The sequence below is a fragment of the Chiloscyllium plagiosum genome, unplaced genomic scaffold (assembly GCF_037043375.1).
Source record: "Chiloscyllium plagiosum isolate Xiang-an unplaced genomic scaffold, Cpla_swu_hap1 HiC_scaffold_16, whole genome shotgun sequence".
Lineage (NCBI taxonomy): Eukaryota > Metazoa > Chordata > Chondrichthyes > Orectolobiformes > Hemiscylliidae > Chiloscyllium > Chiloscyllium plagiosum.
This window is the reverse complement of record NW_028270154.1, coordinates 92,089,253-92,115,229: the sequence shown is the minus strand read 5'-3', so window position 1 is coordinate 92,115,229 and position 25,977 is coordinate 92,089,253. Positions and strand designations below refer to the sequence as shown.

The following is a 25,977-nucleotide window of genomic DNA, read 5'->3' as shown; positions in this document are numbered from 1 at the left end:
TAAGTGGTGAAGCTTGTGGCACAGGTATTTCGGAGATTACTACTGTGGAGCTTTTCCATTTCAACCTACTCCCTAGCTCCAGAAATTAATCCTGCAAGACTCTGAACTGGCCCTCACTATGTTGTTGGCTCCCATCAGAGCCACAGCCACTGGTTCTTCAATCTATCTTTCCAGAAATTTACCCAGCCTTATGTTCCAGGTCCTTACACCTAGGAGACAACAGATCATAAGGGCACTCAATCTTGCCTGTAAACTAGACTGTGTATTCCTCAAACTATTGAGTCACCCACTACTGCTACCTTTCTAATGTGCCTGCCAGTCTCACATTTCCCAGTATAGCCTCTGGCACAATGGTGCTTTGGTTTTTCCTCTAGTCATCCACCTGACTGTTTTATTGCTCAGTAAATAGGCATCTGAAATCTTATAGTTGTTTGGTAGCTGCAAGGAGTCTCGGGTTTCCTGGATCTGTCTTTTCTTTCGTTTGGTGTATTGCCACCCACTCGCTTAGCATCTCCTACACTCCTCCTTGCCTGCCTATCACGATGTGTAGTGACCATTCTCTGGTACAACTGTTCCAGAAACCCCTCTTTGTATGGTGTGCAATGAAGAAACTTGGTGCTCCAAATCAGCCACATGTTGTTCAAAGACTGCTATCCACTGGCACCTCATGTAGGTGTGACACATCTGAATGTCTTGTGCATCTAAGGCATCCCATATTTTATGTGCAACACATGACAGGCTTTCCCAACGTCTCTGCAATGTTTACTACTCAAGGTGATGCACACTGCTGAGGCTGTGCTGTTTCTAAGCCATAAGCTTTCTAACAGGCCATCTCTTTTGTTTGAGGATGAAGGAAGGAAACACTAATGTACATTTAGGGTCTCTGGGGAAAAATGCAGGTGAAACTGAAGTATTCACTACACACTTTGAACAAATAGCTAATGTTTCTCAGGGAACAGATCTAGATTAAATCCACTGGTTTCTATTTCAGACAATCGGAGCTGCCTTTGTGGCCAAGCTCATCCATGTTGGTGAAAAGGCCATCACACTTGGAATTTGGGTAAGCTGACGTCTGCAGATCTGGCATGATTAGCAAATCAAGGAGATTGTTTGGAGAGAGATCTAATATGCTTTGATTGTATACTGTTGTTATATTAGTGTTTAGTTGTGTAGTTGTATTTGGTTCAAGGTTTGTGAGAAGATTTGTAGCTCGGGTGCTCGTTGCTGTGGTTCTGTTCACCGAGCTGGAAGTTTTTGTTGCAAACGTTTCATCCCCTGTCTAGGTGACATCCTCAGTGCTTGGGAGCTTCCTGTGAAGCGCTTCTGTGGTGTTTCCTCCGGCATTTATAGAGGCCTGTCCACTATTTGGTGTTGACACTGGTTTGTGCAATCCTACAAGTTTGAAATATGCAGAAGGTAGTTTTTGGCCATCTCATCAGTAAAGGTAAATATTATGGAATTCCCTGAGGTTTTATTTTTGGTGAGCCTGTATGAGTATCAAGTTATTGTTGCTCAGGTGTACATATCATCCTATAGCAGTGGAGTGTTCTGATAAATTTCTATATAGAAATAGTGTGAAATAAGACACATTGCAAAAGATATCTGGCAACTATTATTTACTACTTTCTTAATCCTCTCTCACTGCTTCTGTTTGCTGAGTGTACATTTTGTTTGTCAGTGGGATGGTGGCATTGCTAATGCTGCCCTGGAGTAGATGGTGATGAGCTGCCTCCTTGAGCCATAGGGCCATCCAATGTTTTTGAAATATTGCCACCTCTTACCCCTCTTATTAAATACTGTCGGTATAACTTGCTGTTCCATGCTCACCTTGTGCATGGCTGAGGTCAGGAGCATGTCAGCTCTTGATTAGCAGTGATAAGGTAGGGAGAGTGTTGGAAAGTACCCAAATAATTGTTTTGTATACTTTTTTAGTAAGCAGTGATGTATTTTGTTCCCTGTCAGGACACTGCAGGGTCTGAACGGTATGAATCCATGAGCAGGATCTACTATCGTGGAGCCCGAGCGGCTGTTGTTTGCTTTGGTAAGAAATTTGCAACAGCTTCTGCTTGTCTTTATGCTGTGTGGGTGCAGAGAGTCATACTTGGTAGAGGACAATGAGGAACTAGTCACTAGAAGAAGTGAGACTGGTGGCTTTGCTGTTGTTCACCATTATAACCAAGATAATTTTAGATTGCACACAATCAAACTGTGCACTGTTTTTAGGAATTTTTTTTACATTTCCTAAATTCTAAGTTTCTGTCGCATGCTAATTAGTGAGCTTCATTGTTGGTTTCAGAACTGTTTTTAACTCTAACAGTTCTATTTTGTCAAGTTATCCAAAAAAGGAATGTCAAGAAAGATGTGACTAAAACTACCCCATGATGAATGGCTTCTATAGCTCCTGCATGAGAGTATGACTTAAATTGAAGAGTAACATGGGAAGGTGGAGTTGACGTCAATGATCAAACATGTCATGCCATTTAATGTGATAAGGGTCAACTGATCTCCAGCTGATATTGAGAATCATGTTAAATTAAGTATCTGTTATTTAAGAGGAGGAAGCAGAGATGCTTCAAGGGGATTTAGAGGTTGAGTCTTAAAAAAAAAAACTGGTATATGAATACACAATGCAGCAAAATGTGACATTATTTACTTGGGTAGGAAAACACAAAGTATGGTGAGAGGCATTAACAGTTTTCAACTGCCAAGAGTTCTCAAGTCACTAAGTTAACATGCAGGTACAGTTAAGGCAAATGGTATACTGACCTTGTATTGCAAGAAGATTTGAGCATCAAAGTAAAGAAATCTTGGCAATCATATGAAGACTTGGTGAAATCACTTGTGTGCAATTTTGGTCTCCTTATTTACAGGAAGGTATATTTCCCATAGCAATCCCCGGGCTGTAGAGATCATTCTCTAAAGAAAGACTAAATAGAAACATAAGATAGGAAGATATGAACTGGAGGAGGTAATTCAGCCCTTTGAACCTGCTCCACAATTCATCATGATCATGGCTGATCATCCAATTCAATAGCCTAATCCGGCTTTCCCCCCCCATAACCTTTGGTTATATTTGTCTCAAATGCTATATCTAACTGCCTCTGGAATATATTCAAGTGTTTTGGCATCAACTACCTCCTGTGGTAATGAATTCCACAGGCGTACCACTGTTTGGGTGATGATATGTCTCCTCCTCTCCATCTTAAATGGTTTACCCCAAATCCTCAGGCTGTGGCCCCTGATCTGGACACATCCATCATCAGGAATGTCCTTCCTGCATCCATTCTGACTAGTCCTGTTAGAATTGTATAAGTCTCTATGCTTTCCCCCTTCATTTGTCTGAACTCCAGCGAAAACAATCTTCACCTAGTCAATCTTGTCATATGGTCAGACCCCCTATCCCCGGAATCAGCCGGGTAAACGTTTGCTATACTCCCTGGCGAGAACTGGATCTTTATTGTTAGGGGGGTGATTAGATTTAAATATCCAAAATTCTTAGAGCAGACCAGGGTAGATGCAGGCAGGATATTCCTGGTCTGTGAGCCAGAGGTTGCAGTGTCATAATAAAGCACAGGCTATTCAAGCCTGAAATGAGGAATTCCTTCACTCAAGGTAGACCGTCTTTGAAATTTATTGTCCATGAGAATTCAGTGCTGAACTATCATCTTGAACAGTGGCAGTCTTTGGGTGTTGCTACACCCAATGCTACCTGGAAGGACATTTCAGGATTTTGATTCTTCTACAATAAAGGAACAGCACTACGTTTCCAAGTCAGGATGGTATGTGACTTCGCGGTGAATTTACAGGTGATATTCTCAGATCTGCTGCCCTCGTCCTTTAGCATGGGGTTAGATAGGTATGCCATCTCTCAGATAAGCTGCAGATCTGGGCTAAGAGTTGGCAAATGGAGTTTAATATGGAAAAGTGAGGTGGTTCAGGATGTTCTACAAATCTTTTCAAAACTCGGTGAGGTGGTTCACTTTGGAATGAGTAACAAATGCAGAGCATCGTACTAATGCTAAGATTCTTGGTAGTGTAGATAAGCAGAGATCTTGGTGTCCAGTACATAAATCCTTGAAAGTTGCAACCTAGGATGATAGGGTTGTTAAGAAGGCAAAACACATTTTATAAACATACTTTGCTTTAACTGGGCATCAGCTATTACACTAGGATCTGATGTGCAGAAATGTTTTAGAGCCTGATCCTCAATCTAAAGCACTTAGGAATATCGTGAATTGTCCCTTAAAGTTATATCCATTTCTATAAAACACCCTGGAGTAACTGTTTACTGAGTATATTTAAAGATGCTGTCTGTCATGATCAAAAAAACTTGTGTGGCCTTGAACAAGAATATATTCTAAATAATAAATGGAAACACTTGTAAAGTGTTTTTTTGAAATGGCTGCTCTGACCTTGGGTATTAAGCGTGATTATTAAATGGCATTTCTGTCTTCCAGATCTGACTGACAGTAGCAGCTATGCAAGGGCTAGATTCTGGGTGAATGAAGTCCGCAACTGTGAAGAGGTGAATTTTGATATAAACCTTGTTCTGCTGAATAGTCAGTGCTTTGTCTGGCTGCGGTTGGTTTCGATTAGTGGGTTAGTGTTTTGGTGAAACTAATTTGTTAAATGTACTATGATCTCATCATTATTCTGGTTCTTTAGATTCAAAAATTGAAGCTATTGCAATATGTATCCCATCTTATTTGAAGTATGGCTCTAGTACAGTTGATTCTGCTATAACGTGCACTACTTCAACGTGAATTGGCTACAACGCGATTGAAGAATTTAGGCTGTTATTTGTAGAACTCATGCTTTCCCTACCTGTATTGGCTGTGACAAGATTTCTGTTCCATTGAGTTAAATGGTGCTGCTATTACTTGATTTTCTTATAATGCAGGATCACAAGGGAACTTAACTAATCTGTTATATCAGAATAGACTGTACAGTAATCCCATTCAGAGGGGATTACTGACTCTGCTGTACTTTGGGTTTTGTGTAGTGGAGATAGTGGTCTGTGGGTTCTGTATTCTTCAGTATTATTGAGATGTTTGCAGTATAGGTTATGGGACCAGCCAATTTTGGTTATTGGATTTGCATAATGGGTTTTATTGACTTGAGGATTTGGTGAATGCGTTTACAGTACAGGTTGTGCATGGTTGATATGTTTTGAGGTTTGGTCATGGTTTTTCAGCATGGTTCCATGTTCTCATGTGATTTTGGAGTTTATTGCCTAATGCTTGAGTCAGTGTTTCTTCTCTTGCAGCACTGTAAAATTTATTTGTGTGGAACCAAAAGTGATCTTGTCCAGAATGACCGCAGCGCACGGGGAGTTGATTACCATGATGTTCAAGATTACACAGACGGTATATTAACAGAACTTTTACCATGAGAAGTTAATGTTGTTTTGATTAAATTAGCAAGGAAGGAGTTAACAAAATTGATCTAGTCAGGCTTGAATGATTAGGGTTTAAATTTCCTATTAGTGAGATGTGATTTTATGCAAGTGTTATTCTAAAAAGTCTTGGGATGTTTCATTATATTAGGAACAATAATTTTTTTTGCTGAACCAGGGTTATAGGGGTATATATTAGACAGTGAGAAATTTTTAATCCTGGTCCAATCTAAACTAAGGAACAGTAAGCATGATGTGGAGGTGCTGACGTTGGACCGGGGTGGTCAAAGTTAAAAAAATTGCTGTTAGTCCAACAGGTTTATTTGGGAGTACAAAGGATAATGAAGACTTAATGCAGTCATAAACATTCATTTTACTATCTCCTTGGAAAGATCATACAAATTGAAGCAAATAACTCCTGAAACAATTGTGAATCCATTTACTACTTGTAATTACAATTGTCTCCCCTGCTGAGTTTTTGAAATTATAATTTGAAAGGTTCTAAGAAATTGATATTCAACACAATTGAGTAATTTGTCTGAGGGCTAACACTTTCTGTACTTGCCATGTATTGAAAGTGAATGTTCTGTAGATCTACTTTTGTTTTCCATCTCAAATAACTAATCATTAGGGTAGAATGCATTCTTTTCCGTATTTTAAAATCTGCAACCTATTTGCTACAAACCTCTGATGCACCACAAAGCCAAAATGTTTTGTTTATAGTCATCAAGCATGGAAACAGACCCTTGTTCAACTAGTCCACACCGACCAAATTTCCCAAACTAAACCAGTCCCACTTTCCTGCGTTTGGCCCATGTCCCTCTAAACCTTCCTAATCATGTACCTGTCCAAATGTGTCTCAAATGTTGTAACTGTAGCTGCATCTACAACTTCCCTGGCAGTTTAAGCCACATTTGTACACCCTGTGGAAAAAGTTGCCCCTCAGGTCCTGTTTTAAAATCTTTTCCCTCATGTAAAAAATATGCCCCCTGGTTTTGAACACCCCCATCATAGGGAAAAGACTTTAGCTATTCACATTATCTGTCTCTTATGATTTTATAAAATTTCTTTAAGGTCATTCCTCAACCTCCTAAGCTCCAGTGGTAAAAACCCCAGGCTAGCCAGCCTCTCCTTGTAACTCAAACCTTCTAGTCCCAGCAACATTCTAACTCTCCAGAGTCACCTGGACTCAATGTTAGTTTGCCTTCCATGGATGCTGCCTGACTCGCTGTGATTTCCAGCATTTTTTGTTTTCAGTACAGATTTCACCATCCTTGTAAATCTTTTCTGAACCCACTCCAATTTAATAATATCCTTCCTATAATAGGGTGACCAGAATTGTGCACAGTACTCCAAACGTAACCCCCAATGTCCAGTACAACCACAACATGACGTTTTAACTCCTGTACTCCGCAATGGTCTCCGCAATGAAGGCAAAATTGCTAAATGCTGCCTTCACCACCCTGTTGACTTGATGTAACTTTCAAAGAGTTATGTACCTGAACCTTTGGGTGTCTCTGTTTGATAACATTATCCAGGGCCCAACCATTAACTGTACAAATCCTGCCCTTGTTGGCTTTACTAACATTCAATAACTTGTGTTTATCCAATTGAAATCCATTAGCTTCTCGTGTTGGCTCAATTGATCAAAATCCCTTTCTAATCTTGGATAATCTTCACTGTCGGCTATACCACCAATTTTGGTATAATCCACAAACTTACTAACCAATCCTCCTAAAGGTTCATCCCAATTACTTATATAAATGACACTGCTGGTCACAAGTTTTCATTCTGAAAAATAACCTTTTACCACTCTGTCTTCTACTGATTGCCAAGCTCTCTTTGAATCCAACATGATTTAACTTTATTAATTAGTCTACCATGCAGAACCTTGTCAAAGGCTTTACTAAAGTCTATGTAGGCAATATCTCCTGTTCTGCATTCATTAATCATTTTGGTTATATCTTCAACAAAACTCACTGTTTGAGAGATATGGTTTCTCCCAGACACAGCCATGCTGACGATCCCTAATCGCACCTTGCCTCTTGAAATGCATGCAAATCCCATCTCTCAGAATTCCTTCTAACGGCTTACCCACCGTTAATGTAAGACTCACCAGTTAATAGTTCCCAGGGTTATCTTTACAGCCTTGCCTAAATAAAAGCAATACATTTAAACACCCTCCAATCCTCTGGCACCTCATCCTGCTAAGTGTCCCATGAATCTGACCTAATATTTGCTGCAGGAAAAGTTAGTTAAGTTTGTGTATTTTTATTTGACTCTATAGGTACAGTATATTCAAAATAAAACTTGTGATAATATAGCAGCTTTCACATCATCTGAATATGGTGCAGTCAGTGAATTATAAAATACAATTTTGCTGTGCAACAAATGCAGCAAGTTTGCATATCAAGCCATAAGCTGTATCTGAAATAGTCCAGAACTCCCTCAGTATTCCATTAGTTTTAGCCTATTATATGCTGAGTGCGAAACTGTTAGCATTTTTGAGCTGAAGTGTCCTTGATATGTTTGTTTGGATTTTTTTGCCTCGTATCACAGAAATTGAATGTACATGTATTTGACTATTAAGAGGTCTGGCAGTATCCCTAGCTTTGAGATGGAGGCCACAGGTGTGTCACACCATCTTTTGAACAAGTTGATTTTAAAGTAATTAAATAACAGCTTGACTATAAAATATCCTAAAATGTAAGTGTTTTGAAGTGGTGGAATTCAGTGTCTTTCGTTATTGCATTAGAATCAAAAAGGATTTGGAGCATATATCTTGCCAGTCTGTCTCCAATCCTTCTGAAATAAATACACAGCTTTGCTGTGTTTTCTTTAAGCACAGATAAACTAATTTGTAAAAGTTCCCTCCAAGAAAAGGAAATGTCCTGTTCATAAGAGTAGTGTTAGTCTTTTTCTTCATTGCCTATATATTATTTTTTAAGCCTAAGCCACAGTCAGACAGTGTTTAACTTGCCATTTTTAAAGTCGCAAGATCAATTTAGGGCCTGACAAATCCAGCAGGCAAAATATAACTATTTCTGAACATTCAGGGTCACTGCTTTTGCACAGATACTGGATGTTTAAAAGCATGTTCTAGTTTGTTTGGATTGAGAAATAATTAGTGGCTTTTGACAGGCCATTAAGTATCCTAAGTTTGATGTCTAAAGTGTGGCACTTTTTTTGTTGCAGTCAGTCTGTTAGATAAGGTTTATCTGACTGGTGATTTAAAATATTTTGTGAAATCAGTACAAAGTCAGTTGTTACAGTGCAATTTGAGGAAAGTAAGTATTGCTTTGTTTTGAGATCTTCATCACTGAGTCATATGTAATGTTTATTTTTAAGAGATCAAAGCCAAGCTGTTTGAAACCTCCAGTAAAACTGGCCAGAATGTTGGTAAGTTTCTATTTTCTGAATCTCTATCATATCACACTTCTGCTATTGCTCTGTCCTTCTGAGAGATATTGGAATAAAGCTCGAGTATTGGAGGTATATTGGAATCTTAAAAGTGTGGAAAAATTTGTCGTGAAGTCTTGGATAAAGATTGGAGGACTTTGTAATCAGATTACAATGAAGAGTTAAGAGGTGGAAAGAAAGCTGCAGAAGCATGAATATAATGAACCAAAATCCTTTTGTTCTCTTGTTTCAGATGAACTGTTTCAAATAGTAGCAGAAGATTATGTGAATGTAACAGCCTTCCAGGTGATGACAGGTAAATAAAATGGGAATTGAGGCTTTATCAGAACCAACACACAGTCTAAACGTTGACTATTTAGAAGGATCTGGGCATTCTGCTTTAGAAAATAGTCTGGTGTGCCTGCCATTTATATTTTAATACCTTGTGGGCTGTCATATACTGTATATGTTTTGAATGGTCAAAGGTGTTTGGTCTAAGTATTAATTTATGACAGCATCTGAGGACTGGCTATCTCAGTGATTACATATGTTGGCGTCCAAGGGATTGATTATGAACATTGATTATGAACATTGATACATGATGGACTATGATATTTTACAAATAATCGTATGATTCAATCTAGAGTACGAGTATGAGGATGTAGCAGGGTATTAGCATTTAAGTATGTGTTAGTAAATGACAAGGTCTGAGTATTCTGTCATGAGTCTTATGCACTACTTTCTGTTCTACTTTGTTTTTAGAAGATGAAGCAGCTGTGAACCTGGCTGAGAAGAAGAAATCCACCTACTTATTTAGTTGTTGTCACCAATAGCATCTGATTTGCAACAACCCATTTGCCAATGTTTTGAGGGGGAATTCTACATGGATTCACTGGACTGAGACTCCTTATTTATAAAACTATTCCAATATCATGGTCTGAGATTTGAGGCTGGATCCATTGTAATGTGACTAGTGGGAATTGCGGTGTCCAATTAATAGTCTGACTCTTGAACTGAAGTGACCTTTCTTGGAGTACCATGATCAGCACATCTCTGAACTTGGTGCGGAGGTTGTCTCTGGGCAGTCCTCTTTGGCTTTTTATATTTTTGAACTTTACCAAGATTTTGTGCACAATCAACCATTTTTGCCTCTTCTGGTTGTGATTTAATGGTTCGTGTTGCCTATTGAAAGAGGTGGCAGATCTCAGGAGTGTTCGCTGCACCAAGCAAAGTGACTTACATCTTTTCTGCTACATCCACGGCACCCAGGATTCTGCTTTCCACATTGTGACTGTAGCTTTTGTGCAGAATTTTTAATGTGTGCATTACATTTGGAAGTTTCTTTTAGCACTGCAGCTCAGCTGTTTCACATTGAACACTACTGTTCCAGAATAACCCAATTAGTATGGGAATTTGACTGCTCTGGTAACAGTCTTGGAAGGACGGCCTCTGAGCAGTTGTTTTCTGTTTTTATTCATGTTTTCTTCTAGTGAACGTTTCCAAAAATTCTCGAATAGAACTGTATTTCAGATTGGACTGCACTGCCTGGATTCGAATCTTGCTAGAAATGATTATACACTTGCTGTTTCAGTGGTATAGTGCTGATCAAACTCACCAGACACGGTAGATGGTCAATGCTGCCTGTTTCATAGTGAGGGAAGGGGAAGTTACAAACTAGAGAAATATGGCAGACAGGAAATAAGTATATTTGACATGGAGTGTGCAGATTGCAGTAAAGTTTTTATGCCAGACACGCAAGGCTTCGTATACTATGGATGGTCTTTATATCTCATCCCAGTACCATTGGCCATGCAAGTATTGGCAGTAAAGAGTGAAACTTTTTTGGTTGGTTAACATTAATGACTTCCAATTGTGATTGCTAGTGCAGGATGCATTACTGTAGACACAGATTGCACCATTAACTTCATCTGATGAGATTTAACATGAGAAATTAATCCAAGAAAGCTTGTGGCTTTGCTACTGTAATCCTTCCAGCACCAAGAATTGTCATTTACATTTCTATATTTTTTATTTTCTCCTTTCTCTTTTTAATGTTTCACTCATTCTTCAGTGACAAGGAAAAACATGCTGTGTTCTGTCTGGTGGAAGGTGCATGATCTCATGTCCAGACATTTCCCAGTCCCCTCTGGTTTAAACATATCTGCTTTAAAAGCTAGCTATCTGAAATGTGACACAACTACAGACCTTAATCTGAAAGTTTTGTTAGTAACAAGTTGTAATGTGAGTTTGGCTCAGTGTGGTGTACAGTTTCATGTTGGGGAATGGAATATATTGAGTTTTTAAAAAATCATGTCCACATTTGCATTAATTTGAGTAGGGACTTTTTAAATTTGGACTCGAGCAATGTGTGAAAATATTTGCAGGTTTATTTGAACACAGATGGTACATCACTGTAAATTAGCCTGTTGTTATTTATGTAACTGAGGTGAGATTCAGATTCTGTGACTAAATCTCCCATTAGAATGGTTTGTGACATTAAATAGGAGTCTCCACTTCGTTCTTTTAAATAACTTTAAGTTCCTCAAATTATTGATGTATTTAAAGGTATACATTCAGAGCACTTCAGTTCTTCTAATGTGTGGAAATGTCAAAGATACAAAACATTATTTCACAAAGAGCAGGAATGTTGGTGTGCTGGTGTGATTTGCTGAATTAATTCACAGGGCAGAACACCGTGTCAGTGGCATTTATTTTATCCATAGTTAAGTTCTATTGCACTGTATTGGAAATACTTCCAGGTTTTTAAAAATAAAACTTGCAACGCAGGAATATTTCCCGAATTGTTACAAAATGCCTGCTGTATTTGCTAGATTGGCAGGTGGAGATACTTGCAAGACAGTAAAATATTGCTTCACTTTGGGTACATTTGATGAAAAGGAAAGCTTCTATGATTGAGTTGCTTTAGAATGTAAGGCAGCAGCTTGAGATAATTCAGGAGATCATTCCTATACTTTAATATTTTGGTGATTTATGGCCTATACTTTGACTCCCCCCTCAAGCATGCAATTGACAGCTACTATCCCAGCACAGGTGGTATGAGGCACTGTTTTTCTGATCAAAGACTTATTTATTTTGCATGTACAGATGATTTTATTACATGCTGGAAATCCAACACTTGGTGCTGTGGAGTCGGTGTATCTTGTAAGGCACTGGTCCTCTGTAAATATAGCTGGTTAACTATTATATCAGTTGTAGACACTAGCATCTCTATTCGTTATTTGGATCTTGTGTTGAAACGTTTGTTATAAAGTCAATCTTTTAAATGTAAAAATATTAAATGCACAAAGCTTTAACATCACTGCTTGACTGCAAATTGCTTTATTTGTAACAATTTACTGTATTTGAGAATTGGCATTTTAGTTTTGTACTTGCAGATAAACTCTTCTGCATAGCCCTAGTCCTGTTGCTATTCTAAACATTGTGTTTTGTTATGTTAATAAGTATTTGCAAGCCATGTGAGTATTGGTTTGCCTTGTATATGACCTCAGGCAGGGAGTGTGTGCATAATTTGCCTTACTATGTGTTCCTGAGACACACCATGTAGTTATCTAGATCATTAATGACCATTACAGGCTGCGGTTGATGGCTATCCTATCCATGCCATATGTCCAACTCAACGTGGAACGATTACTTACATGACATATCAAAGGGCTGAGGGTCCAGAACCTTTTTTGATCTTTTTGTTGATGCCACTGAGAGTATTACTTTTGAGCTTTCTGATACTGCTGATCCTTTAGCCCTAGGAATGTCTTGTGTACTCCCTTTCTCTTGCACTTTTCAAGTGCTTTTTTGCCCGTTCACAAGCTTTGATTTGATTTCTCACTGAAAATGTTGGAAGTAGCCTCTGAGCTTTGGTTTATAAATTTCTCAATGAATCGAAGGTGTCCTCCATTGAATCCTATGGAGACTTTGGTGTATCTGTAATGGAAAATAGTAAAACATAACTCCTTTATTCCGATTAGTAGGGCATTCTCGATAAGCTCTAATCATGGTCTTTAATGCTGCTTTGAAAGTATGGATGATGAGCTGAATAGAAGTATTAAGATGTTGCTAAATATTTGAAAGTTAAAATTGGAATTTAAGATGTTAGTTTAATTCATGATCAGGATTTACCCTCTGCCTGATATGTCAGACACCGTATCTCTATAGTGCTGGCTAATAAAAATGTTTTAATACTTTATCCTGCATTTTTCAAATACCATTGTAACCTGCCATCAGAATTTTGTGGTGATACATGAAGCAACCACCTGATGGGTTACTACCTAACCTTGTTGGCTGATATTTGAGGTAGTCTGTGTCTTCATTCATACTTTGTCCTTAAAACAATAGTTTGCAGGTATCCGTTCTGGGTAAATTTCTCAGGCTGTTAGATATAACTGTCTCGTTTCTATTAAAGAAGGCACATTATCAGCACCATTCCCTTTCCCATTTTATTTAACTCTTTGAAAATTGGCAGAAGCCTGAATTTCCAAGTCGTCATCCTTTTTCATAAATGACTCTTGCTTCAAAAATCTATCTACCTTCTCTTTAAATTCTTTGTGATCCAGCCTATACAACTCTCTGGGGTACTGAATTCAGAAATTCACAGTCCTGTGGGGGAAGAAGTCCCATCACATTGCTTTTTTAAATATGTCCCTTATTCTGTAACTATGGCTCCAATTGAGATTTCTGTACTAGTGGCAACATTTTCTCAACGTTAACCCTATTAAATCCCCTCAGAATCTTATACATTTCATTTAGGCCTAATTGGTTTAGCCATTCATGATAGCTACCCTTAGAAATCAGCCTAGTGAATCTCTCATGAATTCTCTCCAATGCCAGTACATCCATCCTTAAACAGAGGAACCAAAACTGCACTCAGTACTCCAGGTGTGGCCTCACCAATGTTCTGTACAGTTGTAACAAGACTTGTTTATATTTGGTTAAAAATCACAACACCAGGTTATAGTCCAACAGGTTTAGTTGGAAGCACTAGCTTTCGGAGTGCTGCTCCATCATGTGGTCATGATGAAGGAGCGGCGCTCCGAAAACTAGTACTTCCAACTAAACCTGGTGTTGTGATTTTTAACTTTGTACACCCAAGTCCAACACTGGCATCTCCAAATCATGCTTATATTTTAACTCCAACTCCCTAGCAATGAAGGTCAAAACTCAATTTGTCATTTTAATTACTTGTTGCAACGACATGCTAACGTTTTGTATTTCATGTATAAGATAACCCATCCCTCAGCATTGAGCTTTCTTCTATCGTTATTTAATGGTCTGCCTTTTCATTCTCAAGTGCATAACCTCTTTTTCAATGTAAAACTGTCCATGAAATCTCATAGGAATGTGCCAGAACTGCTGCTGCTCAATCTTCACTTAAGGTTCATCTAAATAAATTGAGGTTTACTGGAATTCTATTTCAGAAATCTGTGCCTTCCTTTGCCTTTTCAATTTTTATCTGACTCCAGTGATCAAAACCACTGGTCCTATAATATTTCCTTAGTCATGCAAATTCTAGATAGCTAGTTACATTTCATGGAGTTCTAAATTTTAATTGATTAGTTTCAAAGACAAGCTCATAACATTATTGATTACTCCTAACTGTTTAATATTCTGTAGATTGTTTTTATGATAAACTGGTAAGCCCATTAGTGGTTATACCTGTGAAAATGCGCTAGTATTAAGACAACTGCTTTTGGCCACTTCACCTTCCCTTTACAAATGAGTTAATACATCTTTCACCTCAATCCTCTGAAGTTTCTAATTAAAATCATATCCCTCCTTGAAGTCAAAAGTCATTCTGTTAGGTATTATTTTCTTCCTTCGTTTCAAGCTTCTGTCTGGCTAAGTCGTGTCTGATTTGTCTGTCTTTTTATTGTTCAAAGTTTTAAAATTGTTTCTCTTTCCATTTCTCTCCTCTTTACAAATGAAATTTTCTTATTCTAGGGCTCTATCCAAACATAGAACAGTCCAGCACAGTACAGGCCATTCAGCCCTCAGTGTTGTACCAACCTTTTAACCTACTCTAAGCTCAAACTAATGTACATACCCTTCATTTTACTATCTTCCATGAACCTTAAATGTCCCTGCTGTATCTGACTCTACTCCCACAGCTGGCAGTGTATTCTAAGCACCCACTACTCTGTAAAGAACTGACCTCTGACATATCCTTCTCATTTTCTATTGCTCTTTTCATTCCTACCCTTTACATCTTGCTTTCTTCGTTATCCTTGCTTTTTCCCCACTTGAAGCAAGGAATTTAAATCTTAGCTAATTCTAGTAGTGACACTCAATTTTAGGTCTCTTCTGATTCTAAAAGTTGAGTCATCACTTTAAGCATTTCATCCCTAAAAAATACCTACTTTAATTTCCACCTTCGGTTTATCTGTTAAATTAAATAGCCTTTGCTAAAAATAATCCATGGTTATATTTTCTAATTCAAGAAAAATCTTAGTAACAGTCAAAATTCTAATCCATGTAATGTACTTTACACCAGCTGTCTTGTTTCATGCTTCATACCCATTCATTTGTTTCTTAATTCTCAAATCTTGTTTAAATTCAATACATTCCTATCCCATCAAAACCCCAATTGATAACAATACTGGACATGTCTGATCCCAGAATAGAACCTCACCCAATAGATAGGTTTAATTTTGCAATTGGTTACTGTGGTGCTTTAGTCATTGGCAGACTCATGCATTTATGTTCAATGCTCTTTCTGAATAAGAACAAATTTATCACAAAAACAAGCTCTATAAATGGTCCAAAGAGGTGCAGTTGAAGTGGATTGGCCATGGTAAAATATGGGGTTACATGTCTGCGTGGGATGCTCTTTGGAGGGTCAGTGATGGACTTGATGAGCCAAATGGTCCTTTCTGCACTGTAGGGATTCTATGATTTAACAAACTGTCAACGTGCAGATTCCACAAACCTAAAAAGTGCCCTGCAGCTGGGTTGAAAAGTTGTATTCTTCTGCTGGGATTAACCTGAAATCTGATTCTTCTGAACTAAACTCAAAACTAAACTACTTGTGACTTCTCATTTGTTTTTCTGTTTATAATAAACTCAGCAATGTAAACACTTCATTCGCTCCATAGGTTTGTCATCAGCAATCATTCAATATAGTTTGATTGTCCACTTAGGAAATTCTGTGTCATGGATCTTTGCGTGACTGAGCCTGATCCTAGTGCTGCATCTCCAACCACTCACTTGGCAGGCATTCCCAGGAGGTAGTGGTCCTTGGCCTTTAGATTGTTGGCATTCCCTTCTACTACTTGCTGGTGGTGTTCTTGAATTGTCCCATCATACAGGAGTTTTCTCCAAATCTGTTCCTTCTGATAATGTGTGGGTCACCCTCTAACATCTATGTTGCATTTCTTGAGGGAAGTAGTCTTTTAAATGCTTCCTTTGTCATCCTCTTGTTCGATATCTTCATTGAGCTGGGTGAAGATGACTTACTTTGGCAGTCATAATTCTGGCATCCTCAGCATGTGGCCAGGCCAGTGAAGTTGTTTTTGTATGATCATGGCCTCTGCTGGAGCAATTGACACTGCTTGTTAAGTACGCCTGTTCTCCCAACTGATGTAGAGGATCCATCTCGAGCAGTGCTGATGGCACTTCTCAGGATCTTCAAATGGAGCCATGTAGAAAAGTCCGAAGGATGACTGGCTTATACATAAGGATCTTGATATCATCACAGATGTCATGGTTGTTGAAGACTCCCATCCTTAGATGTTCATTCTTCAAGGGTCTCATGGTGGCTTCAACTTCTACATTAGATGAGAGTCCAAGGTCATCTTTGGGAAATTGGAGGATTTTCTTAAATATGCCCTTGTCAATAATTGTATTATAGTTTCTGTTCTTAGTGACCTCTCCATCAGAGGCTAATGTTTTGAGTTTGTTAAAGGGTTTCATCCTTGCTCTGCACTGGTTTAAGGTCAAGGGGATTGGTCCTTGGTGCTTATCAACAAGGAGTTAGTTTAGTTTTCAGTAATCCATTGGTTCTTGATTTCTCTAGTTCTTCTTTACAACTGCACCTTCACTTTTTGAGTTCTCCTCTTTGCCTTGCTGATATTTTTTCAGGTATGGAGAGCTTTCCTTTTTCTAGTTGATGAGGTCTTGGATGATAGTTATTCTCATGGAACCAGTCTGGGTGTTTCCTGGTCTTGCAGCTGATTAATGTCTTCACCGCAAAAGATGATGGCTGTCTTCTATTTTTCCAACTCTTCTTCACTCCATTATAATGAATTCTTTGGAGATTTTGGTGAAGATAATGCCAAGTGTGTTACAATGCTTGGGCTTGAAACTGCTCAACATTGAGCTTTTTTTCTGAAACTTTCTAGTGGCATTTGATGGACATTGAGTGGATGGATCCAATGGTCTGATCTGCATTGGTCATCACTTTGGTTATGAGGGTTAAATTCTTTTGGTCTTGGGATTAAATGATACCTCCAAGAAATATTGGAGTCGTCTTTTTGGTGGAACAGTGTGTTGATGCACCAGCAGGTGAGCAGGCAATCCGCTGCACTTGCAATTCCCAATTCCTTTCCTGGTTGGGTGTCATTTCCAATCTCCTTTGGACTCATCAATGGCTAAGGTTAGAGCTAGTTGTTGATAAGTTGTAGATGGAGAGTCATGAGGCAATTATTGCCAACAGGGAGCTCAGAGTTGGTTGACAAGTCTGTTCTTGATGACAAATCAGATTGTGTCCTGGGTTGATCCTTGGGTTTTACTTTCCAGAAGATGTAACAACTATGACGATCAGCTGATCTTTGATCGTGCTAGCCTGCAAGAGATTGTCATGAAGTTCCTGAATTCTCAGGAACAGGGCAGTTCTTTGTTTTGTTATCCATAAAGAATTGTACATTTCCAGGTTCCAACAGCAAATTTGATTTAGGTTTTCAGGTAGATGAGTCTGCTGGATGTGGTTTTCCAGCCAGGCTGGTCATGGAACAGACTATTTTGTATGACACCTTTCCCAGTTGCTTCCCCATGTAGGATGAGCAGCATGGAGGCTGAAGTGGGCTGCTCATTCAACAATTGGTGATTTCCTCGTCTTGCTGCAGACCTCATCTGCCATCACAACCATTGATATCACACCAATATCTTCTGCCTGGATCACTGATGAGACTTGTTTCGGATTGTGCTTTGTTGTGACACTGGGTAAACCCTTCTAATTTAAACCAGCCACAAAACACATACACCTTTTGCCGTAATCTGATAAAATTCAAGAGGAAAAGAGCTATCCCAGAGGTCACTATTTAAAGTAAAAATTAAGTCCAACAGAATATCCAAACCAACCACTATTTACAACTCCTTTCCCATAAACCTATCTTTTACCTCCCTCTCTACACTATTAGTCCAATTTTTTTATTTCAAAAATCCTGATTTAAGATATTTACAAAAAAAAAATCAACTTTCAAAACCAGCCAGTTGTCAAATCATCTTTGTTTCTTCCTCTACAGATTCTCCCCTCTTTTCAATGGCCTGCTGCGCAAACCTGAGACAAGTACCTTCCAGAGAGCTGTTCTGGCAGTCTGTATTTGTTGGCTTGGCAGTTCTTGCCCCAACTGTTCAAAATGTCTGGTTTTATGCCCCAAAATATCAAATTGTTTCATTGAATTTAGTATTTCAGTAATATTTAAACTAAACTTGATTGGATTTTGGGACATAATTTAAACTGGCCAAATTTGCATTTGTTTTTGTCATGGCAACTCAGCTGCACTTTTTGTTTTGACCAAGCATTACATTGTTACCTTGTTCTAGATTGTATGCTTTGTCCTTACTAGCTTTTCAACTCTTGCAAGTATTGTACCTCTACAACTTCAGAACAGCTTTGTCTGGTTCCTCTCCTCCAACCTTCCCAGCGTGGGTGACGCTGCCAGGAATTGAGAACTCCTGCATTGGTCTCGCGGATCAACAGAACGCTACACGGTAGTGAAGTGGTAATCCACGGAAGGACAGCTGTTTGACTAATGCTGATTCAGCTGCAATTTCTTGGAAATTATGTATTTGGGTTACTTTTTGCAAATGACTTTGACCTCAGAAATTTACCTTCAGAGAACTGAAGCCAAAATGCAAGCACCTCTATAAAAATTGCCAAATGGTCATATGTTTTCATTATAACAGCTAAGCACTTGCAGGAACTTAAATGAGTTAAATTGTGAGGTCTGAGGGGAAACATTTGGATGGCACAACAGCCACTCATTGAGTCGATATTGACTGAAAGGACAATGACAGCAGATTCATGGATTGCATTCAAACACCTTGCTGTGTAAGTTCCTTTCCTTGTATAACCTTTGTTTCCTTTTGTCCTTATGTCTGAGTCCTCTGGTTACCAACTATTCTGATACTAGAAATCACTTCTTCTTACTTGATAAGAGTTATGATTTTAAGCTCCTGTGTGAAATGTCTCCTCTAAGGAGAATAGAGTCATAGATTCATACAGAATAGAAAAGGCCCTTCAGCCCAGCAAATCTGCACTGACGTAATTACCACAAAGTGCACTAATGCCAATTTCCTGCACTCGCTCCATATCCTTGAATGTTCTATTTGAAGTGTCTTCTAAATGTTTTTTTAAAGGTTAAGGTTTCCAACCTCCACTAGCTTTCTAAGCAGTGCATTCCAGATTCCTTCCACCCAGTGAGCGAAACGTTTCTTTTCAAATCCCCTCAATCTCCTGCCCCTCATGATTGACCCTGCAACCAATAGACAATAGGTGCAGGAGTAGGCCATTCTGCCCTCCGAGCCTGCACCACCATTCAATATGATCATGGCTGATCATCCTCAATCAGTATCCTGTTCCTACCTTCTCTCCATAACCCTTGATTCCACTATCCTTGAAAGCTCTATCCAACTCTTTCTTAAACGAATCCAGAGACTGGGCCTCTACTGCCTTCTGGGGCAGAGCATTCCACGCACCCACCACTCTCTGGGTGAAGACGTTTCTCCTCATCTGTCCTAAATGGCCTACCCCTTATTTTTAAGATGTGTCCTCTGGTTCGGGACTCACCCATCAGCGGAAACATGTTTCTTGCCTCCAGCATGTCCAATCCTTTAATAATCTTATACGTCTCAATCAGATCCCCTCTCAGTCTTCTAAACTCAAGGGTATACAAGCCCAGTCGCTCCAATCTTTCAACATAAAGATAGTCCTGCCATTCCAGGAATTGACCTCGTGAACCTACGCTGCACTCCCTCAATAGCCAGAATGCCTTTCCTCAAATTTGGAGACCAGAACTGCACACAGTACTCCAGGTGCGGTCTCACCAGGGCCCTGTACAGCTGCAGAAGCACCTCTTTGCTTCTATACTCAATCCCTTTTGTTATGAAGGCCAGCATGCTATTAGCTTTCCTCACTACCTGCTGTACCTGCATGCTTGCCTTCATTGGTGTACAAGAACACCCAGATCTCTTTGTACTGCCCCTTTACCTAACTTGACTCCACTTAGGTAGTAATCTGCCTTCCTGTTCTTGCCACCAAAGTGGATAACCATATATTTATTCACATTAAACTGCATCTGCCATGCATCTGTCCACCCACCCAACCTGTCCAGGTCACTCTGTAATCTCCTAACATCCTCTTCACATTTCACCCTGCCACCCAGCTTTGTATCATCAGCAAATTTGTTACTATTAATACCATCTTCTATAACATTAATATATATTGTAAAAAGCTGCGGTCCCAGCACTGATCCCTGCGGTACCCCATTGGTCACCGCCTGCCATTCCGAAAGGGAGCCGTTTATCACTACTCTTTGTTTCCTGTCAGCCAACCAATTTTCAATCCAAGTTAGTATTTTGCCCCCAATACCATGCGCCCTAATGTTGCTGAAAATGTGTTGCTGGAAAAGCGCAGCAGGTCAGGCAGCATCCAAGGAACAGGAGAATCGACGATTCGGGCATAAGCCCTTCTTCAGGAATGAGGAAAGTGTGTCCAGCAGGCTAAGATAAAAGGTAGGGAGGAGGGACTTGGGGGAGGGGCGTTGGAATTGCGATAGGTGGAGGGAGGTCAAGGTGAGGGTGAAAGGCCGGAGTGGGGTGGGGGTGGGGAGGTCAAGAAGAAGATTGCAGGTTAGTAAGGCGGTGCTGAGTTCGAGGATTTTGAGGAGAAAGTGAGGTCTGCAGATGCTGGAGATCAAAGTTGAAACTTTATTGCTGGAACAGCACAGCAGGTCAGGCAGCATCCAGGGAACAGGAGATTCGACGTTTCGGGCACAGGCCCTTCTTCAGGAAGAAGGGCCTGTGCCCGAAACGTCGAATCTCCTGTTCCCTGGATGCTGCCTGACCTGCTGTGCTGTTCCAGCAATAAAGTTTCAACTTCGAGGATTTTGACTAAGACAAGGTGGGGGGAGGGGAAATGAGAAATCTGAGTTCATCCCTTGTGGTTGGAGGGTTCCCAGGCAGAAGATGAGGCGCTCTTCCTCCAACTGTCGTGTTGCCATGGTCTGGCGATGGAGGAGTCCAAGGACCTGCATGTCCTTGGTGGAGTGGGAGGGGGAGTTAGTGTTGGGCTACGGGGTGGTTGGGTTGGTTGGTCCGGGTGTCCCAGAGGTGTTCTCTGAAACGTTCCGCAAGTAGGCGGCCTGTCTCCCCAATATAGAGGAGGCCACATCGGGTGCAGCGGATGCAATAGATGATGTGTGTGGAGGTGCAGGTGAATTTGTGGCGGACATGGAAGTGTCCCTTGGGGCCTTGGAGGGAAGGGGGGAGGTGTGGGTGCAAGTTTTGCATTTCTTGCGGTTGCAGGGGAAGGTGCCGGGAGTAGAGGTTGGGTTGGTGGGGGGTTTGGACCTCACGAGGGAGTCATGGAGGGAGTGGTCTTTACGGAACGCTGATAGGGGAGGGGAGGGAAATATATCCCTGGTGGTGGGGTCCCTTTGGAGGTGGCGGAAATGCTGGCGGATGATACGTTGTACATGGAGGTTGGTGGGGTGGTAGGTGAGGACCAGTGGGGTTCTCCAGCTTCCTCATTTCCCCTCTCCCCACCTTGTCTCAGTCAAATCCCTCGAACTCAGCACCGCCTTCCTAACCTGCAATCTTCTTCTTGACCTCTCCGCCCCCACCCCACTCCGGCCTTTCACCCTCACCTTGACCTCCCTCCACGTATCGCAATTCCAACGCCCCTCCCCCAAATCCCTCCTCCCTACCTTTTATCTTAGCCTGCTGGACACACTTTCCTCATTCCTGAAGAAGGGCTTATGCCCGAATCGTCGATTCTCCTGTTCCCTGGATGCTGCCTGACCTGCTGCGCTTTTCCAGCAACATATTTTCAGCTCTGATCTCCAGCATCTGCAGCCCTCACTTTCTGCCCTAATGTTGCTCACTAACCTCCTATGTGGGACTTTATCAAAGGCTTTCTGAAAGTCCAGGTACACTACATCCACTAGATCTCCCTCGTCCATCTTCAGAGTTACATCCTCAAAAAAATTCCAGAAGATTTGTCAAGCATGATTTCCCCTTCATAAATCCATGCTGACTCTGACCTATCCTGTTACTGCTAGCCAGATGTGTCGTAACTTCATCCTTTATAATTGACTCCAGCATCTTTCCCACCACTGAGGTCAGACTAACTGGTCTATAATTTCCTGCTTTCTAAGTTTGAGAAGATTTGTAGCTCGGGTGCGCGTTGTTGTGGTTCTGTTCGCCGAGCTGGGAATTTGTATAGAGTATCTGGATCCGCTGATCAGGTGTTTCAGTTTCTGCTGTAGCTCTTTAGCCAGTTTGTGTGATGGTGTCCCTGGTAGTGATACTATGGGTCTGAGTGGGATGTCTGGTTTGTGCACTTTAGGTAGTCCATAGAATCTGGGGGTGTTGTTGCTTTCAGGTTTCATTCTTTGTAGGTCAGACCTGGTTATGTCTCTTTTTTGTAGGTTCCTCAGTGTGTTGTTTATCCTATTGGTGAGCTGTGGGATGGGGTCAAACTCCCTCTTTTGGTAGGTGTTGGTATCTGCAAGTAGTTGCGCTTTTTGGATGTAGTCTGCTTTGTCCAGGATGACCGTCATTCTGCCCTTATCTGCTGGTAATATGATTGTTCTTATTGTTTTAGTGATTTTAGTGCTTCCCTCTCCTTGGTGTTGAGGTTATGTGTTAGTCTTTTCTTTGTTATCAGAGGTACGATACTTTGTCTTACTGTTTGTTGTGTCTCTTTTGACAAACTCTGGGTCAGATTTGTAGATGATACCTTTATTTGTGTTTTTAATGATTACAGAGAACACACACCGGATCATCAACGCCACACTCACAGGAATCCGATTCACTAGAGAGGAAGAAAAGGACAACCAACTCCCATTCCTAGACGTGATGGTACAGAGAACACCTAATGGAGGATTCACCTCAAAGGTATACAGGAAAGCCACACACACAGACCAAGTCCTAAACTACGAAAGTAACCACCCCAACACACACAAAAGAAGTTGCATCAAGACACTGTTCAAAAGAGCCACAACACACTGCAGTACACCAGAACTGCAAAAAGAGGAAGAAGAACACCTACACAATGTATTCGCCAAAAACGGATACCCACGCAATTTCATCAACAAATGCCTAAGGGAAAGACAATGGAACGAGGACATGCCACAACCCAAAGGACTAGCCACACTACCATACATCAAAAACATTTCAGAACTGACAGCCAGACTACTGTGACCACTGGGACTCATAACAGCACACAAACCAACAGCCACTCTCAGACAACAACTCACCAGAACGAAGGACCGGATACCCAGCATGAGCAAAACCAATGTAGTGTACAAAATCCCATGCAAGGACTGCACAAAACACTACATAGGACAAACAGGAAGACAGCTAACGATCCGCATCCATGAACACCAACTAGCCACGAAACGACACGACCAGCTATTCTTAGCCACACACTCAGATGACAAGCAACATGAGTTTGACTGGGACAACACTACTATTATAGGACAAGCCAAACAGAACAGCCAGGGAATTCCTCGAGGCATGGCACTCATCCACAGATACAATCAATAAGCACATCGACCTGGACCCAATATACCGGCCACTCCAATGGACAGCTGGAACTGACAACCGGAAGCGGCAGAGACAAACCACTATAAATGCCGGAGGAAACATCACAGAAGCGCTTCATAGGAGGCTCCCAAGCACTGAGGATGTCACCTAGACAGGGGACGAAACGTCTGCAACACAAATTCCTGCTTTCTCTCTCGCTCCTTTCTTAAAAAGTGGTACAACATTAGCCACCCTCCAATCCACAGGAACTGATCCTGAATCTATAGAACTCTGGAAAATGATCACCAACGCATCCACGATTTCTAGAGCCACCCTCCTCAGGACCCTGGGATGTAGACCAAGAGGAATAGCCGCTCTCTATTCACCCTGTCCATACTCATTATTTTATACACCTCAATCATATCCCCCATCAATCTTCTGCTCTAAAGTAGTCTCTCCTTATAGCTCAATCTCTCCATCCTAGGCAAACTCCTGGTGAAACGTCTCTGTACTCCCTTCAGTCTCATCCCTCCTGTAGTGCAGTAATCAGAACTGTACACTGTACTCCAGCTGTGGCCTAACCAATGCTCTGTACAACTCCTCCAACATTACATCCTTGCTCTTATACTCTATGCTATGACTGTGCATGTGGCCCATATGCCTGAGCTATCCTACTCCATGCTCTGCCAACTTCACTTCAACTACCCAAAGGTCCCTCTACCTCTAAGCTACCCAGTGTCATGTAATTTATTAAATACAGAGGAACCTCTATCATTCAGCATTTGATTAACTGAACTTCAGATCATCCAAACAAGATTGCTTGGCTAACTGTTTTCCAGCATCAATTATGTGGCATTCGATTAACCAAATGAAATACTCCCTGATGGAGTCCTTCGGATCATCGCGGTTCCTCTGTGCTCCCTCCCTCATCTTGTTTCTTCCAAAGTGCATCACCTCACACTTAATCAGGGTTATCACTGCTCTGCCCATCTGACTAACCCATCTATATCTTCTGTAACCTACAACCATCTTCATTATTAACCACCCTACCAATCTTGGTATTGTCTGCAAACTTGCAGTCCTTTTTCCTGAATTCCATACCTACTTTCTCCTTTTCCAGCGTGAAGACTGAAGAGAAGTAATCATTTAGTACCCAATCAATATCCTGTGGTATCTCTCACAGGTGCCCTTTTGGTTCCTAATGGGCACTACTCCTTCCCTGGTTAACCTCTTCCCTTCAACGTATTTATAAAATACCTTGGGATTCTCCCCAGTTCATAATCCCCCTTTTGCTCTTCTAATTTCCTTCTAAAGTTCCCTCTTGCACTTCCTGTATTTCTCTCTGGGCACAGCTGGATTGCTCCCTTTGCACTTGCTAAAAGCCTTTCCTTCTTGCTCATCCAGTCCCAAATTGATCTAGACATCCAGGATTTTCTAAACTTTTTCCTGCTATATTTCTCCTAAAGTGTTCCCAAGTTATTTGGTGTTCCTATATAGCCATTCTAGTAAGTGTCTTCTACCTTTAACATCTATCTTAAAATGTGGTGCTCACAATTGCACACCAAATTTACCAGTTTATGTGAAGATCTCTTTAAGGTTCCTGAAGCTAAGAGGACAAGAAAATTATTGAATAAGATGGTAATCATGGGTAATAATTTACTTACCATTAGGATCTCCAAGACTGAAGCATGAGTATTCCAGAGGAACGTAATATCACCTGAAGCTATAACAGCCAACCTAGTAAAAGGATGAAATTCCATGGTTTATATTCATTTCATAGAAAGATGTCCAATATTAGAATTTTATTAAAGTTCTGTTGGATTCAAACTCTGAAACTTTTGTTTCCTAAGCTGTATTTTGATCTTTAGCACAAAAGGGTTTTACTTTTGTTACTAAGCAAAACCCTGTAAAGGCCAAGATGTCAAACTGCATCTGATTGCTATTTATGTCTGTGGTCTCTCATGAAATGTTATTGATCAAAATGTTAACTTTATTCCTTTCCTTGAAGATGTCTCCTGACCTGCCAAGTATTTCCAGAAATTTCTCCTTTTTAATCCAAATGATTATTGGAAATGGAAGGATGTTTCCAGGGGGTTGGCTCGTGCTGAAACATTTGGTAGGACCCATTCTCCCAGAAGAAGTTGCTCAATCTGATGTACACAAAAACCAGGACAGGTACAGGTTAAGGGACCGCTGAGCCTCTGATT

General features: G+C 40.6%; 2 protein-coding genes across 8 annotated transcripts in view; one reads left to right on the top strand and one right to left on the bottom strand.

The window, feature by feature from the left end:
• The window catches only part of rab24 (RAB24, member RAS oncogene family), a 28,330-nt gene extending 16,217 nt beyond the window's left edge, over positions 1 to 12,113 (top strand). For all 5 annotated transcript variants that reach the window (XM_087995537.1, XM_087995535.1, XM_087995534.1 and 2 more), the window contains exons 3-9: positions 992 to 1,060; positions 1,963 to 2,041; positions 4,458 to 4,525; positions 5,267 to 5,366; positions 8,744 to 8,794; positions 9,048 to 9,110; positions 9,557 to 12,113. In XM_087995537.1, coding sequence (XP_087851663.1) covers positions 992 to 1,060; positions 1,963 to 2,041; positions 4,458 to 4,525; positions 5,267 to 5,366; positions 8,744 to 8,794; positions 9,048 to 9,110; positions 9,557 to 9,627 — 501 coding nt within the window. In that variant the 3' untranslated portion in view covers positions 9,628 to 12,113. The remainder of the gene's footprint in view (positions 1 to 991; positions 1,061 to 1,962; positions 2,042 to 4,457; positions 4,526 to 5,266; positions 5,367 to 8,743; positions 8,795 to 9,047; positions 9,111 to 9,556) is intronic.
• LOC122556864 (histone-lysine N-methyltransferase, H3 lysine-36 specific-like) overlaps positions 1 to 25,977 on the bottom strand; it is a 300,867-nt gene that overhangs the window by 18,696 nt on the left and 256,194 nt on the right. For 2 of the 3 annotated variants that reach the window (XR_015759842.1, XR_015759841.1), the window contains exons 25-27: positions 25,435 to 25,507; positions 12,451 to 12,733; positions 2,767 to 2,927 (exon numbers count right to left, since the gene is read on the bottom strand). The gene's annotated coding sequence lies outside the window, so the exon portion shown is untranslated. Of the gene's footprint in view, positions 1 to 2,766; positions 2,928 to 12,112; positions 12,734 to 25,434; positions 25,508 to 25,977 lie in introns of those variants that run through there. The other variant, XR_015759843.1, reaches the window with a different exon arrangement.